The 17,670-nt window shown below is 48.5% G+C and overlaps 1 protein-coding gene across 2 annotated transcripts in view; it reads right to left on the bottom strand.

Moving 5' to 3' along the window:
* Positions 1-17,216, bottom strand: part of ASTN1 (astrotactin 1) — a 237,384-nt gene extending 220,168 nt beyond the window's left edge. For both annotated transcript variants that reach the window (XM_079981107.1, XM_079981108.1), the window contains exon 1: positions 16,871-17,216. In XM_079981107.1, the coding sequence (XP_079837233.1) occupies positions 16,871-17,201 (331 nt within the window). In that variant the 5' untranslated portion in view covers positions 17,202-17,216. The remainder of the gene's footprint in view (positions 1-16,870) is intronic.
* Positions 17,217-17,670: the final 454 nt, after the last annotated feature.

Genomic DNA, 17,670 nt, shown 5'->3' with positions numbered 1-17,670 from the left:
CGTGGCCAACTCCAGGGTTGCGGCACTCATCTCGCTTTATTGGCCAAGGGAGCCAGCGTACAGCTTCCGGGTCATGTGGCTAGCATGACTAAGCCGCTTCTGGCGAACCAGAGCAGCGCACGGAAATGCTGTTTACCTTCCCGCCGGAGCGGTACCTATTTATCTACTTGCACTTTGGTGTGCTTTCGAACTGCTAGGTGGGCAGGAGGGACACGGGTGGCGCTAGGGACGTGGGTGGCGCTGTGGGTTAAACCACAGAGCCTAGGACTTGCTAATCAGAAGGTCGGCGGTTCGAATCCCTGAGACAGAGTGAGCTCCCGTTGCTTGGTCCCTGCTCCTGCCAACTTTGCCAATTGGATTTGGCTATTTGACAAAGTCACCTGAGAGCGAATAAAGCTGATTCCTAGCAAGGATAGTGATTTCTGTATAAATTGCCTTTACTCAGAATTGACAACTGTTGCCCTGATTTACTTATATGTTTATTTATGGTTGGTTGAACTTTATGTACAGTGTTCGCCAGCCGATACACCTGTCTTCTCTTTCTTAAACTTATAATACTTTTTGCCCTCACCTATACCAACCCAGAACAAATCATCTGTTCCACAAGAGAGCATACATATATCCCACTGCTGAATGCAAAGGCAGAAAAGAGAAGGGTTTGTTTGTTGAAACCCCTTCCCCAAGCCATATGCAGTGAAACGTAAGAACAAGACTGTGGTTATTTTTGAGCTCCCTTTCCCCATGTTAAAGTGGGGGAATGACATGTATTAAGAGACAGTTTAAAATAGAAATAGATATACAAATTTTTGAGGGCACAAGGATTGAGGACACAAGGAGAAGGGGACAACAGAGGATGAGATGGTTGGAGTGTTCTCAAAGCTACCAACATGAGTTTGACCAAACTGCGGGAGGCAGTGGAAGACAGGAGTGCCTGAGGTGCTCTGGTCCATGGGGTCAGACATGACTAAACGACTAAACAACAACAACAACATACAAATTTTGAAATATTGCACTACATAAATAAAGAACATTTGTGTATTGTTTTGCATGTTTAAATTGTTGCTGTTCTTCTTTTGTACATTGGCTTAAGTATGTTTTTATAGAAATAAAATATTAAAGGAGTAAAACCCAAACAACCTTGAAATTCTCTGGCAGCAAATATAAATTGAGCTACTAGAATGTGTCCTTGAATTTGCTTGTTTGAATTGAGGATAACCACTAATTTGAATTCTGGCAGCTTTCCATGTTGTAGATTGTTAAATGTTCAGCTGCTGTCTAAGCTCACAACATCACCAGCCCCTGTGTGGTGGCAGCCGCTGGTTTGGCAGAAACTGCTGTCTCCTCCACAGTTTCCTAGCTCCGAGGGTCTTTGTCACCCCCAGTGCAACCTACTGCCACTTGGATTAGTGCCTGAAACTTCCCATAATTAAGTTGATTATCATAATAGGGTGTTAAAAATCAAAACACAGCCATAAAAGTTGAAGTCCAACCAGTGTTTGCTAGCAAACTGTGAGACAACTGGAGCTGGGGTGTGATTTCTGCTCTAGAGAGACCTGCAGAGCACAAGTATAGGAATACAGTACATAAAAAAACCCTCAGGTGGTATGCAATTAGGGCAACATTTCATTGTTCAAAGGAAAGCTAAGCCTGCATAGCATTTCCTGGTTTGACAATTCCAGTCTCTTAATTGCTTCCTACCAAAGAAAACCATTAAAGGAGCCATAAGCGCCAGGTGATGATTGCAATTATCATATGATAGCCTAATCACTTGGTGCATTCATTACATGGTGACAGATGTGCCATGTATTTTAATCTCCAAGCTGCAATGAATTATGGAAAGAGAGGGGTTCAACTAATCTTGTGCATAAATTGTGAATATGTTGATTGAATTAAACATACTTGTGTAGATCCTGCAATCTGCCTAGCCACAGAAAGAGCACAAAATGTGGAATTAGTAATATAGCTTCCCGAGAATATGCATCCCTGTGAATGTGGAACATATGACTAAAATAACTCAGAAGGGCCTAGGTAGTACATCCCATTAGAAGCTTGAAAACTGCACACATTCTCCATATTATCTGAGTAGCTCATTCACTGCTGCACTGTACCGGGACCCCACATTACTCTGCTAAATTTTGGAATCATACTTACCAATAAGCAACATCAGGGCTGTTTACCTTCTTCACAATGAACTTCCTAGTCAAAGTGTTGCTATGTTTTAGCTGCAAATGACTAACAGTCCTCTGGATATTACTCTTAGTACTAATAGTATTTATCAAATTGATATAGCCTCCGATTGATAAATATTTCCTGGGTAGCTTACAAATAAGACTGCAAATATTACTTTAAAACATACAGTAGTTTAAACGTGTGGGTGAAAAATAAGGTCTTCACCTTTTTCACCTGGCATGGAAAAGACCACATAGAAGACACCAGGAAACCCCTCTGAGGTTGCTATTCCACTGCCAAAAAGGCACTCTTATACAGACCTGTTGAACTACCAGAGCCATAGTACAAACGCAAAACCAACTTCTAAAATCACAAGACCCCACACAAACATAGCTCAAACACCAAGTTTTGAAATCCTGACTGGCGAGGCCTACTAATCTTTCCAGATTTTTATTGGGTACAGCGTATGCTCTTTAAATACATTCTGGATAGGACAAGTCATTAGAGAACAGAAGCAGATGGAGACCAGCATACAGTGTAAGCAGCAACTTTCATTTGGTTGACTGCACACAAAAGTTTAGGTAAAGGTAAAGGGACACCTGACCATTAGGTCCAGTCGTGACCGACTCTGGGGTTGCGGCGCTCATCTCGCTTTATTGGCCAAGGGAGCCGGCATACAGCTTCCGGGTCATGTGGCCAGCATGACTAATCCGCTTCTGGCGAACCAGAGCAGCACACAGAAATGCCGTTTACCTTCCCGCCGGAGCGGTACCTTTTTATCTACTTGCACTTTGACATGCTTTCAAACTGCTAGGTTGGCAGACACAAAAGTTTGTTCACGCTTTAATACAAAGCCATGGGATAAGGACAAGGACCCCAAGGCAACGTTTTCAGCCCTTGCAGCTGAAAAGTTATCTACCCACAAAACACAAATAAAATCACAAAATCCCAGAAGCTGGAAGGGACCCCAAAGGAATCTTGCCCACAACCGTCCCTGGGTGGGCTTGAACCACCAACCTTCTGGTTAACAGCCAGATGCACTGATCCATTGTACTACTGGGGGTTCCTCGTCTTTGTTTGAATGCCGCAGCACCAGTAAACCTTAGACTGTGCCTTAAAAAGGAGCTATATCTTGATAAGTAGCTCCACATTCGGTGAGAGGAGCTCCTTATTCAAAGGGCCATAGTTTGCTTTAACAGTTGTCATTTCAATAGCACACAAGAAGGCTCCTGAACTGGCATCAGAGGAGTCAAAGGAGGGCAACATGATCTCCTTAGGCCAGAGGAGCAACAAGCTCCTTTTAGCATCTAGAACTGGCTCTGAGGACAATTTCCGCTCCCACCCTATATCTCTAGACTCAACCCCTAAAGACGGAGGGTCTGAACCCACAGTCGTCACAGCATCCACACATAACGCACATCACCAAAAAGGACACCAGCAGCTTAATGTTTTTAAGGAAGATATAATAATAATAATAATAATAATAATAATAATAATAATAATAATATTTTATTTATACCCCGCCCTCCCCCCTCCCCAGCCAAGGCCGGGCTCAGAGTGGCTTACAAGCAATAATAAAAACAAGTTGAATGATTACAACTTAAAAACAAAATTAAAATAAAACATTAAAATATTTAAACATTAAAATATTAAAATATAGCCTCATCGTAGGAGGAGAAGGAAAGGAAAAAAGAAAGAGAGGGAGGGAATCAAATTGGCTCCAAGCCAAAGGCCAGGCGGGACAACTCCGTCTTACAGGCCCTGCGGAAAGAAATCAGATCCTGCAGGGCCCTGGTCTCATGAGGCAGAGAGTTCCACCAGGCTGGAGCCAGAGTTGAAAAGGCCCTGGCTCTGGTTGAAGCCAATCTAACTTCCTTAGGGCCAGAGACCACTAGGGTGTTGCTATTTATGGACCTTGAGGCTCTCCGTGGGGCATACCAGGAAAGGCGGCCTCATAGGTATGAGGGTCCTAGGCCGTGAAGGGCTTTAAAGGTCAAAAGCAACACCTTAAATCTGACCCTGTACTCTACCGGGAGCCAGTGCAGTTTGAAAAGCACTGGGTGAATATGCTCCCATGGCAGAGACCCCGTGAGGAGCCTCGCTGCAGCATTCTGCACCGGCTGGAGTTTCTGGGACAGCTTCAAGGGCAGCCCCGCGTAGAGCAAATTACAGTAGTCAAGCCTGGAGATGACCATCGCATGGATCACTGTGGCCAGGTCGGGGCGGGAAAGGTAAGGGACCAACTGCTTGATGCGGCGAAGGTGGAAAAATGTCGCCTTGGCTGTTGCTGTAACTTGCGCCTCCATGGAAAGGGAGGCATCAAGGATTACACCCAAACTCTTAACGGAAGGCAATGGCACTAATTGGGCCCCCGCAAGAGAAGGGAGTTGGTCCCTCATCCCCATGCCATCCCGTCCCAGCCATAGGACCTTGTCTTTGAAGGATTTAGTTTCAATCAGCTCCCATGAAACCATCCAGCCACAGCTTCCAAGCATCTGGTCAGTGTGTTCGGGGCCGAGTCGGTGTGGCCATCCATCAGCAGGTAGAGCTGAGTGTCATCAGCATATTGGTGACAGCCCAGCCCAAAGCTCCAGATAATCTGGGCAAGGGGGCGCATAAAGATGTTAAAAAGCATCGGGGAGAGAATTGCGCCCTGCGGCACTCCACACACCAAGGAGTGGCGCGACGACATTTCCCTCCCTAGTGCCACCCTCTGTCCCTGACCAGAGATAAAAGAGCACAGCCAGTTACGGGCTATGCCCTGTATCCCCACGTCTGCGAGGCGGTGGTCCAGAAGATCATGATCGACCATGTCAAAGGCTGCTGACAAATCTAAAAGGATCAGCAGTCCTGACCCGCCTCGATCCAGTTGTCTACGGAGATCATCTGTTAGGGCAACCAGAGCCGTCTCGGTCCCAAAACCAGGACGGAAACAGGACTGAAATGGATCTAAAGCCGATGTTTCCTCCAGAAACCTACCAAGCTGCTCAGCAACCGCTCTCTCAATTACCTTACCAAGATATGGGCGGTAATTGGATAGGTCTAAGGGATCTAATGAAGTTTTCTTTAAGAGTGGACACACTACTGCTTCTGTGATGGCCTGGGAATCCGATTCAGAGGCTGAACCGGAGGAATCCCAGCCTGCACAGGAGTCCCCGCCTTCAGGGCCGGCTGAACTGGGGCAGGGCCTTGATTCTGAAGCGCCTGCACCTGTGCCGGATCCTCAGGAGCAGGAACCAGGTGAATCCACTCTGGCTCCAGAGGTGGTTGAGGACTCAGTGCCTACAGGTGAGTCTCCCCCTGGGCCCAGTAACCCTTCAGTCTCTCCTGAACTGCAGAGGCTCAGGGCAGAGAGGCGAAGGGAACTGGTTTCTCCCAGGAGGAGTGCTCGCCTTAAGGCCAGGACAGGCGGGTCTCCTGGGGGCTGGGACCGCCCCTGGCCTCAGAGAAGATAAAGGCCAGTCAGCCCGGTCCCAGGTTGCGGGAGCAACGTCGTTGATGAGCTGTTTCGGCCAGCATCCAGTCCTGTTTTCCCCAGAGTTCCTGTCCTTGCCCGGCTTCCCTCTGTGGACCCTGCTTCACCCGAGGAGGACTGTCTGCCGACCCTCAACTCAGGTCCTGGACCTTGCCCCACGGTAACCTCCCCCCCCCCGGACCAGCACAGCTTCCTTCAGTTCCCCTGGGAATGTCCCCGTGTCAAGGGACAAATTGATAATTTCAACCAGGGGGGTCTGCGCAACATCTGGACACTCCCTAATCAGCCAAGACGGGCACGGATCAAGGAGGCAGGTGGTGGGCCTACCAACTTGGAGGAATCTATCCACATCAGCAGGGAGTATCCGATCGAAATGGTCCAACACTGGACCTGAAGTCAGTCGAGGGGCCTCCAGTTCAGTCACTGTTTCTAAATTGGCAGGGAGGTCACGGCGGAGCAACAGGACTTTCTCCGCAAAAAAGCTCGCGAATGCCTCACAGCTGTGGGTCGAATTTGTACTTAAATTTGGTTGTCCTCTTAAGGACGTTATTGACCTAATTATTCTAAAACGTTGTGCTGGGCAAGAGCTAGCGGATGCAATGGAAGCTGCAAAGTGAGATTTCTTAGCAGCTTTCATAGCCATCTCATAGGCTTTCATAAGCGTCCTATAAGATGTTCTTGAGGCTCCGTCATGAGTCCATCGCCATACTCGCTCTAGCCATCTGAGATCCCGCTTCATTTTCCGGAGCTCCTCAGTAAACCAAGGGGCCCGATTTTGACGGGGTCGCAGAGGGCGCTTAGGCGCGATCTCATCAATGGCTGCCAAGAGCCGGTTATTTCAGTCCTCAACAAGGTCATCTAATGAGTCGCTAGGAGGAGCAGGGTCCCACAAGGCTTGTCGAAATCTACCAGGGTCCATCTGTTTTCGCGGATGAGCCCAAACAGGTTCGCCACCCGAGCAGGGGAGGAGCGGGAAGTCAATCTTGGCTTTCAGAGCGTAGTGATCAGACCATGGCACTTCCACAGGGTGGAGCATGATCACATCTATGCCAGCCCCAAAGATCAGATCCAGCATGTGGTCTGCTTGATGAGTGGGGCCCAAAACAAACTGGGAGAGCCCTAGTGTTGCCATGGAAGTCACTAGGTCCAGAGCCTGTGAGGAGGGAGCGGCATTGGCATGGACGTTGAAGTCTCCCAAAACCAGTAGGTTTGGGAACTCCAAGGCCCAGCCCGCCACCACCTCCAGCAGGTTTGACAGGGTGGCTGCCGGTGTGCTGGGTGGTCGGTACACCAGCCAGACAGCCAAGCTCTCCTTGGTGCCCCACACGAGACCAACACATTCAATGCCGGAGATCACCGGTGATGGCAGAGCTCTGAAAGTACTCCAAGAAACACTCTGCTGTATTTCATCTAGTTGAAGGTCGTGGTTGCTGCTTTCATAGCTCTAAGTCAAAGAGACAGCATACAGAAAGCTCAGAATAGTGCTTTCTACACAACCTCAAGCCCACTGCAAGGCAAAACTGGAGTCGTGTGTCCCAGACTAATCACAGGCGACGGGTAGATGAAATGACCGCTGTAGTCATTCCTGTATGCTGTCTTGCTGATGGAACTGGTAATGCAGACACAGTCTCCAAAACTGTCTGCCCATCGATAGGACTGAGCAACTGCAAGTCCAGCAAGAATTTCCCTGCCAGGGTCAGCCAGCAACAACCTTGCCCCAACTGCAACACCTGTGAATCCTTATCACTAGTAAGTTTTCAGATGAAAATGATGGTGTACATCCTTATAGAGAAATGCTGAAAACCTGAGCCAAGGAGACAAGTCACCAGCTGCCGCAGATGTGGAGCTCTCTGGCTGCAAAAACTCAGCTCTCATTCTTAGGATGCTACTGCAAGAGAAACAAGCTTCCAGAGTCACCCCTACAACTTCAGGATTAGAAATGTAAGAGGGTTCAAGTTGAGCCCAGTTTCAGGAACCACAAGACACACCTACAGTGAGGGGGGAAAGTATTTTTGTTGTTGTTTAGTCATTTAGTCGTGTCCGACTCTTCGTGACCCCATGGACCAGAGCAAGCCAGGCACTTCAGTCTTCCACTGCCTCCCGCAGTGGTAGCTTCGAGAACACTATCCAACCATCTCGTCCTTTGTCGTCCCCTTCTCCTTGTGCCCTCCATCTTTCCCAACATCAGGGTCTTTTCCATGGAGTCTTCTCTTCTCATGAGGTGGCCAAAGTATTGGAGCCTCAGCTTCAGGATCTGCCCTTCCAGTGAGCACTCAGGGCTGATTTCCTTCAGAATGGATAGGTTTGATCTTCTTGCAGTCCATGGGACCCTCAAGAGTCTCCTCCAGCACCATAATTCAAAATTTGCCTGTTTGCCCTCTGATGAAGAAATGACCAGTCCATAATTTTAATGGTAGGTTTATTGTAGCTGTGAGAGACAGAATAACAACAGAGGGCAAACGGGCAAATTTAGCAGGGGATCAAATACTTTCCCTCCTCACTGGAACCACTTGGAACCTCTCCAGGGTTAAGAACTCTAGCCAAGAGGAGATGGAAGTACTTTAAGAACATAAGAAGAGTCTGTTGGAGTAGGCCAATGACCCATCTAGTCCAGCATCCTCACAATGGCCAACCAGATGCCGGTGGGAAACCAGCAAACAGGATTCAAGTCCAAGGACACTCTCCTCTTCTGTGGTATCCAACAACTGGTATTCAGATACTCTAACTCCAGGAAGAAACAGGGCCAGGCATCTGGAGGCCTGGCTATTCCTGATGCAACACTGCTGCAAATCTAACTTCAAAAGAGTCTACTCTCAGGACCTCACCAGATAAACATGACATGGAATTGTGTGTTACTTTCCCCAAACAGTGTGTGTTGTAAAGCAGTCTTGGAGGCTGCAACTGAGAGTGGGAAAGTTGCAGGAAGAGAAGCTTCTTATCCCTTTCTCTTGTAACACTTTCTTCTCCAGTTGTTTTTCAACTCAAAACTGCATGCACATACTCATTGATGCTCTCCCACTTGCAGGAGAAAGTGCATGGGGCCCCCATATCTTGTAAGCAGCTTGGGAGGAGAACACTGAGCTGAAAATTTGCCTGAGAAGACTTAAGAACTTTTTCCTTGCCTGCCCATCTTGAGTGTGTGTGAGAGAGGAAAACAACACACTGTAATTAAATGGAGAGCCCTAGGAACAACCAGCATTGTGGTTGTCTGCTGAATAGCTTCCTATATTCAGCTCCAACCCTTTCTGCTGTTGCCTTTGGTAGATCAGGTCAGTTTCCTTTCTACACAACCCACAATATTCAAATCACAGTTTCTCTCTATATAGAATGAAGAAGTCTAAGGTTGCAAATATGAACCCAGATGACTTTTGCACCAATTAAACTGCCCTCTTCCTAACAGAGGTTAACAACATACACAGATACAACCTCTTCCTTCCTTGTTATGAATTGAATTAATCCCATCAGACTCCAAAGGCCCAAGTGCTCAGAGGCTGTTTGATATGGATCCCGCATCAACTGAGCAACAATCTAGTTTCGCGCCATCTTTTTCCTGTTCAAAGGCACTGCAAAACTAAATACATAAAGGTTATTACATTCACTCATACATGTTTTTCTAAGCTATATGCTATCATCCTTAGTGGCTTGGCCACTAACAATGAATATTGATTAATGATCAATCAAGGTTGACTAGGAATCTGTCCACAGCTTTTTTCAGAACCTTCAGCAATGTGAAGAAGTAATAAAAGTGTTCCTCTGAGCATATACTAAATCCTTGTTTATTGCTGTACCGAATTCTAGCTCCCATGCTAGTAATTCCTAAAATGTATGTCAGGGCACAATGGTATGCTGCCTGCAACAAATAATTAAATTGTGATGGCTCCTGAGTGCCAAAAAAGCCAACATACAAAATAGCCTGCCTGTTGGAACTCTGCATGATAGGAATAAAAGTCTATACTTATGTTACACACAAACGCAAAGCATTCACTGTACAAGTAGAAGGACAAAGCATACCTTCATGTTTGTGCAAATCACTGTTTGTGTGAAAAGTGTCTCTAGAAATGATGCACTATGCTCACAGCTCTCCCTTGTGTGATCAGAAATACTGATTGCCCCATGGACAGCCTCACACACAACTGTACACCCATAGGCCCCTTTCACACTAATGCTGAACATATAGAAGCTGAGGGGAGATCAGCAGGTGTGCCCATGTCAAGGGCATACTAGCACGCATGATCTCACTTCCCCTTTGTGCATTCAATTAACAAGGGGGTGATGACTATCTTGCATAGGTCTTTTCTGTTGCCTCCTTCCGGTTGGCCTCTGCCGGGAGGGTGAGAAGTCTATCCTATCTCTGTATCTGGTGTGGTTCAGCTCACCTAAGCACTCCAGATCCAGAGATGTAGAAGCACCTACTCTTGGTGGGGGTTCTCAACTCTAAGTTTGTCGCCTTCCAATCAGGAAGTTTGCCTGAGGGAAGGAGGGCAACACTCACTTATCTTTTCACGTGTAAGTATGCCACCAGTTTCAATGCAACAAAAGTGTGACCCACTTTTTATCAGAAATTTTGGGGCCACTGCCCTGGACCTTCTATGTCTTATTTCTCACAACCTTCTTGCCCCTTCCCACCTGTGTCTTCCAATTACAATGCTCCTGTGCCTAGATCAGCTTCCTCCTGCCCACCACTTTGACATTCCCTTCTCCCCAAACCTTTCCTCTATGGCACATTTAGTTATCTCTTCTCTGTAGTCCTGCATCTCCATCGTTGAGAGCTCTCTTCTCATTCTGCACCATGTTTATTATTCATTTTCTTTTCAACATTATAACCCCACCGAGCAAGCACCATGTCACGTTTGTGTTAAACAGTTGAAAATAAATAATGAACAGCTACAGATCAAGCTATTTACATACATGCAATTATCACAGCAACCCTCTTAAGATTTTACACATACTCCAAGATCCGGGTTTCATCTGTTCTCTCACACACCTAAAAGTTCAGGAGGCTGAAAGAGTACAGATTAGGAGGGGAGAGAAGAAACTGTTGGTGGTTTATCCTAAACTGTATTGAGACTCCAGTTATGCCCCCATGGGTTGGCATTGCGAGTGGGGAAAACCTTGGCCTGAATAGCACAGGCCTCCACTGTGTGTTGCCATGGCAACCTCACCAGGTCTTTCTGCAGCAGAGGCTGTAGCAAATGCGCCAAGAGCCCAATTTGCAGCCACCCCATCGCTGCAACTGAGTCATGGACACAAACTTCTGCGTGGAAGCCCAGAGGCATATGAAAATTTAGGGATGAAGTAGAAGCTTTTGGGTGGGGTGGGGAGGCAGGAATTCGATTTGGTTGTTTGGGAGCTTGCCTTATGCCAACTCTGCATGAGCCAGCACTAGCACAATCTGCTCTGTCTATATTTACCATGTACATTTCACAACCTCAGCTCTCTCTTTTCCCTCCCCCCCCCCATACACCCACCAACAAAGACACGTTTCATAGACCGCAAGGGACTAGTAACAGCTGTATACTAATATACCTCTGCAAAGAAAAAACCCTCACATACATAAGGACATTTAGCAATATAATGAAAGGCGGTATATGAATTCTAATAATAATAATTATTATAATTAAATATTATTTACAATTAAGCCATTTTAGCCGATTCATAATGTACGTTTCAACAAATTCATATCTGCATATTTGAACAAGCGCATGTGGTGCTTTTCAGTAACTGCTATATACTTGTGAAACTAATTTCTTGTGGAGAGCCATCAATACCTGAGCTTTATATTTTCCAGAAGTACTATAAAACTTTGGCTTGAAATAGCATTCTGTGGCTAGGAATAAACAGGGGTTAGTAAAACTAATTTGTTTGTGCTTTTTGTTTTGTTTTTATTTGTTTCACTATTACTGCACAGTGGCCTGGTTTGCACATCACACTTAGTCAAACTTTGCCTTAGTTCACACTAAGGGCCAGATTTGATGAAGTGAAGGGCCATGAAGACTGACCTATAGGGCCAATCAAAGTTGTTGACCTTTTTTTAGGATTGAAGTTGTTGAGCTTTTTCAGTTGGCAAGGTTTTTTAAGGATTTTACCCCTGGAAATAAACAGCTGCAGGGACCAGATTAAACAGCTGCAGGGACCAGGGGGCCAGATTAGTGGAAATGTATGAGTGTATGGACTCACATTTGCTTTGCTCCAAACCCAGCCTTTTGCTCCTGCACCACACTGAGCTAAGCCAAAGGCTTAGCATGTCTTCTGTACCTGGGCTAAGTCTCATTAGAATCACATAAACTACCAGCACTTCAGACTTCTCCAGCTACTGTAAGCTCTATTAATTTACCTGAAGCAGCCTGTACTGAGCTGGCTTCTGAAGCAAGATGTGCTGAGTAAACTAATCATGATTGTTTGAAAAAGGTACATTTAAAAGAAACTTTGGCATTCTTTGCCCATCTGCAAGGATTTCCATGGATGCGCACTGTGGTCAAAATGCATTTTCTACAACCTAGAGACTGAGGCAAGTAGGCAGAAATATGAAGAAGAGGAACTCTATTGCCTCCATGAGCTCATGAAGAAATATTTTTAAAGGCATCCCAAACATCTCCCCAAAAGCCAGAATAAGAGTGAGTTGGGTTAGGCTATTTGTATTGGTTAGGGGTTTGGGGAGGCAGATTGTTGCTGTTATCGATTTTGTATCATAATCTTAGAAATTATTGTGATTCACGTGGACATTGTTTAATTTGGTTCCGTACTTTTGAGTTAAAGCTATGGTTTTCCCAGTCGTGATGTATGGAAGTGAGAACAGGACCATAAAGAAGGCTGATCGCCGAAGAATTGATGCTTTTTGAATTATGGTGCTGGAGGAGACTCTTGAAAGTCCCATGGACTGCAAGAAGATCAAACCTCTCCGTTCTTAAGGAAATCAGCCCTGAGCGCTCACTGGAAGGACAGATCGTGAAGCTGAGGCTCCAAGACTTTGTCCACCTCAGAAGAAGAGAAGACTCCCTGGAAAAGACCCTGATGCTGGGAAAGATGGAGGGCACAAGGAGAAGGGGACGACAGAGGACGAGATGGTTGGATGGTATTCTTGAAGCTACCAGCATGAGTTTGACCAAACTGTGGGAGGCAGTGGAAGACAGGAGTGCCTGGCATGCTCTGTTCCATGGGGTCACGAAGAGTCGGACACCACTAAACGACTAAACAACAACAACAACTTTTGATGCTTTATTTATTGTTTATGACCACTTTTTATGTTTGTAATTATGTAAATTTGCAGTGTTGTGTGCCACCTTGAGCATGGTTTGAACTGTTAATGGAAAGGTGGCATACAAATAAAACTCTGTACATATGTATGCATGTAGCGTTTGCCAAGGCCAGGTGTCAAAAATTAGGAGACTGGCAGTAAAAACTAGGACCACTTTGATGTAGGCCCTCAGAGAATCACAGACCTGTAGGCTCTTATGTGGAAGAAATGGAAGATCTCCTCCAAATCAGTCCCTTGCTAGCTGGCTAGCTCTAGAGCTGATGAGGGGTTACAGGCTGGATGATGGAGAGTTAAAATAAAAGGCCACTGCTCTTTCCTTCACTATCCTTTGTCACATATACCCTCTGGATGGCTCTTTTCTCTCTCTCTTTACTTTCTTTTGTTGTTTCCTCCCCCCGCCCCAAAAAATCCCTACATACTCCAGTCTCCTACACTAGGACAAAAAAAGAGTGCTTTGCTGATAGCCACTAAGAAGTGATAAAACTAGGTAGCACTTCACTTTGCAGGTTGGGACTCACTTGATCAACCTGTAGTCTGAAATAAACAGACACAGGGTCAAGCACATTGGTCTGTGTTTCAGCGTTAAGTGTGGACCAAGTATATATGATAGTGAACATCTCAATAGCTATACTAGATAGGGTTAAGTTGTGAGAATGCAACAAATCTGACAGTATTTTTGGACAGTAGAACTTTATGGTGTGGAGGGAGGACACACAGTTGCACATCAGGCAATAAGAAGAAAAAACAACAACAGGACTCTGCATATCTTTATATAATTTGCATGCAAGAGATAAGGCACATGTGGAAGGAACATGTAATACAGACGATACTGAAGTTTTGATGGATGCATGAGTCATACAGGCAGAAGGTGAGCTGCATGTAGATGATTGGAGGGTGTTGTAATAATTATGTAGGGAGAATTAGATTGTTGACAGGATGAGTGGGGGTTATGCACTGATATCATAAAAAAAACAAATAAAGCAGCCTGCACAATTAAATTCTCCTTTGCTTATAAGATTGATAATCATTTTTAGCTCAGCAAATGAGCAATTGACATATATTTGTTTTGGGTCCTGAGATGAGAGATTTACATATTTTCCTTCAAATAATGCACAAGCTGCATGAGAAACACATTTTAACAGCGCTCATACCATGATGCATTGGCCCACTGTGGCACAGTGACCTAGATGAGGAGGCTGTAGGTTCAAATCCTCCACTGTATGACCATGCATGTGCTACATGTACACATGCATGCATGTACTGTGAGGTTTATGTGTGCAGGTGGAGATGCCCACTTTTGTCTTGGGCATAGCCACAACTGGCATGCAACCACAAAATGCTATCCAACGCAGAATGAGGCACTACAGCAATGAGTTTCGGCAATGAGGAACATCTAACCCATAGGCCAAATTAGCCCCATTTGGCTCGTGATGCCAGTTCTCCACAGCCATGTCCAACTGCATCTGATGTCGTATAAACAACAGAACTGCAGGGATTGGGTCTACTCAGAGACTCTTGAGCAGAACTCCCAAGTGGAGCCAATCCCTGGCAAAAGCAGTGTTTCCATGAAGCTGAGGCCAAAAGGAATGCATATGGCAGTGATGATAAAGGCATTACTGCCAAGTAAAATATTGGGGCCTCGCTGGGACTTCAGGAAAGGTAGGAGGGTTCATCCTCACCCTCCTACACAATCCAATCTCAATGAAAATTATCCTCCCACATTTAGGTTCTGCTTGTTTTAAAATCATGAATGCAAGCATCAGATCATGTTTGGCCGCAAAGGTGCTGCTGACAGCTAAAAGGGGATTGAGTCCGGTAGCATATGTCACCTAGAGAGAATGACATAGGATTGCACCTAGCACATCAGGGTGCCTGAGGGGTTCCTGGTGCCTGAGGTGCCTGACATGGAGGAGAAGTGAATAGCAAAAGCCCTCAAGCCAGGCTGAAAATAGCACGCTGCCTTCACTTGCCTCCTCACCCTGAGATTCTGTGGCTTTCCCTGAACTCTTAAAGCTAAATCCCTGAAAATTCAGGTCAAAACCTGAGACTTAATAATCCAAGTCATATCTCAAATGTTCACTCACCAGAATGAGCACATTTTATGGAGGATTTTGAGAAAATGTAACCTGCTACTGCATGCACAAAAGGTCCCTAGCATGGGTGCATGGCTTCTGTATGCAAAAAAGCAAAGTACACATCTCCTGCAGCATGCCGAAAGGAAACCTAAAGGGCACCTGGGCCTTTTATGTGGTGGCACCTCAGCTTTTGAACTCTTTCCCAGAGGTTTGCCTTTGTCCTATTGGAACCTGGTAGAAAACTCCTCCTCCAACCCCTTCAGGCTTTTCAGACATGTGTTATTATAATTTAAATGTTACCTGGTTAGGCCTTTGCCACTGCAATAACGGTGGTGCATTTTTAGACACTGCGAGATGCTTTGGAAACTTTTGTGCCGCCGTATGTCACCAAATAATGAAACAAATAGATAAATAGATAAAAGAAACCTGCTTGGCTTCTATGGCTCAGAGTATCAGAGATCAGCACTTGAGGCTGTTCCAGGAGAGGAAACCTAGTTGCATCTAAGGACAAGCAACTGCCACTGGGAGATTTGGAGCCCTTGGTGCTGAAGCCTCTGTGCTGCTGTAACCAGAGGCACCACCTTCTCTTCTCCAAACTCCCCCTCCGACCCCAAGCAGGCAGCTCAAGTGGCAGCTCAAGTGGCAGCGCCCTGCCGGCTGCCTGGGCACGGCATCCCTGCCTCTCTGGGCAAGCAAGCAAGCAAGCAACTGACCATGGCAGGCCACCTTGGCCACTGGCAGCACCCTCTGGGCAGGCCCAAGCCAGTGGCGTAGCGTGGGTTGACAGCACCCGGGGCAAGGCAAGTAATTTGCGCAGGTGGCGCTGTGGGTTAAAGCCTCAGCGCCTAGGACTTGCCGATCGAAAGGTCGGCGGTTCGAATCCCTGCGGCGGGGTGCGCTCCCACTGCTCGGTCCCAGCGCCTGCCAACCTAGCAGTTCGAAAGCACCTCCGGGTGCAAGTAGATAAATAGGGACCGCTTACCAGCGGGAAGGTAAACGGGGTTTCCGTGTGCGGCTCTGGCTCGCCAGAGCAGCGATGTCACGCTGGCCACGTGACCCGGAAGTGTCTCCGGACAGCGCTGGCCCCTGGCCTCTTGAGTGAGATGGGCGCACAACCCCAGAGTCTGTCAAGACTGGCCCGTACGGGCAGGGGTACCTTTACCTTTAACCCGTGGATTTGCGCCCCCTAACCCTAACCCCCAGATGGTGCGCCGGGTGCAGCCGGCCCCCCCTGCACCCCCCACGCTACGCCACTGGCCCAAGCTCATTCCTCAAGCCGCCCAGAGACTGGAAGGGGTGGCAGCTGCTCTTTCAGACGGAGGCTGAGGCCCCCACCTGCCCCCTCCAGGGGCTGCACTGGGGGCAGGTAGGCCCCGCTCTGCTTGGCCCCAAGAAGGAGGCCCGAGTTCCATCCCCGGCCTCTCCAGGGAGGGCTGTTGGGAGAGACTCCCTGGCCTGAAATCCTGCAGAGCCGCTGCCAGTCCGTGTGGGCAATACGGAGCAAGAGGGCCTCATGGTGCGGCTGCTCTTCCCGTCGGCAAGGTGTCGGGAAAGGCGGCTGAGGGAGAAGCAGCTGTCGCAGCCTCCGCAAGCGCCCAGCGGGAAAAGCGGCCGCCGCAGCGACGCCTCACGCCCGCTGGGCCTGGTGGCGGAGCCGAGCCGGTGCCTCACCCGACCCCCCTCGCCGCCGCAATCTCGCGCTCGCTCTGCGGGCCTCGGCGGGGAAGGGCTGCCGGCAGAGCCAGCCGGGGCGAGGGGCCCTGGGAGCCCGGCGCCGGCCAGGCTGGGGCCGCGTGCGGACGGGGAAGGTCACCTGGCTGGGCGCGGAGCAGAGGCCGAGGGGGCGGGCGGGCGAGGGAGGGAGGGAGGGAGGGCGGCCGTCCAGGCCGGACTCACCCAGCACGAAGTAGGGCAGCTCGGTGTTCTCCAGGTCGTCGACCACCACCATCTCCCCCGGGAAATCGTTGCGCACCGAGAAGAGCAGCTTGGGCTCGGAGGCCGACGGGCTGTGCATGATGCTCAGGTCGTTCTCCCTCAGGAAGGGCAGCGCCGACACCGTGATGCTCTTCAGCTTGCACTCCATCTCCTTGGAAGGGTCCCCGTCCGCCTCGGCCGGCCCGGCGGCGGCGGCAGCGGCTGCAGCGGCGGCCCCGGCCCCGGCGGCGGCTGGGAGGCGGCAACAGCCGTAGCAGCAAGAGAGCCAGATGCACAGGCGAGCGAAAGCCATCTTGAGGCTGCGGGCGCCGAAGACTCTCCCTGGTCCCGAAGCGGGGCTCCCGGCGCCTGCTGCTGGGCGAGGCGAGCGGGCTGCGGAGGGGTCGGGCGAGAAGCGAGCGAGGGAGGGAGGCTCTTTGTCTGCTGCCGAAAGGGAGCGCAAGGCTGGCGGAGGAGGCGATCACGAAAGCGGGCTCGTCTCGGTTCCGGGCGCCTTCCTCCTCCTTTGCATCTTCTTGGCCGCGCACTCGCGCGCTCAGGCTGCTAGTCGCCACCTGGGTTGCGCAGCGCTGCTGGGGGGGGGGGGCGAGGGAGGGCGATGCACAGCTACATTATTTGGGGGTGCAAGGAGGCTTCCCTTTTAAAAAAGAAAAGCCCCTTCCGTGACCCTGAGCATGCAAGTGAGAGATGCCACGGGAGAGAAGCCCCGCAGGATCAAAAGTCCAGCATCCTCTTTGGGGGAACCACGCAGGCAGGAAAGG

Source organism: Podarcis cretensis (assembly GCF_951804945.1).
Source record: "Podarcis cretensis genome assembly, chromosome: 6".
Classification (NCBI taxonomy): Eukaryota; Metazoa; Chordata; class Lepidosauria; order Squamata; family Lacertidae; genus Podarcis; species Podarcis cretensis.
Note: the sequence above shows the minus strand (reverse complement) of the source record. Positions and strands in the feature narration are given on the sequence as shown.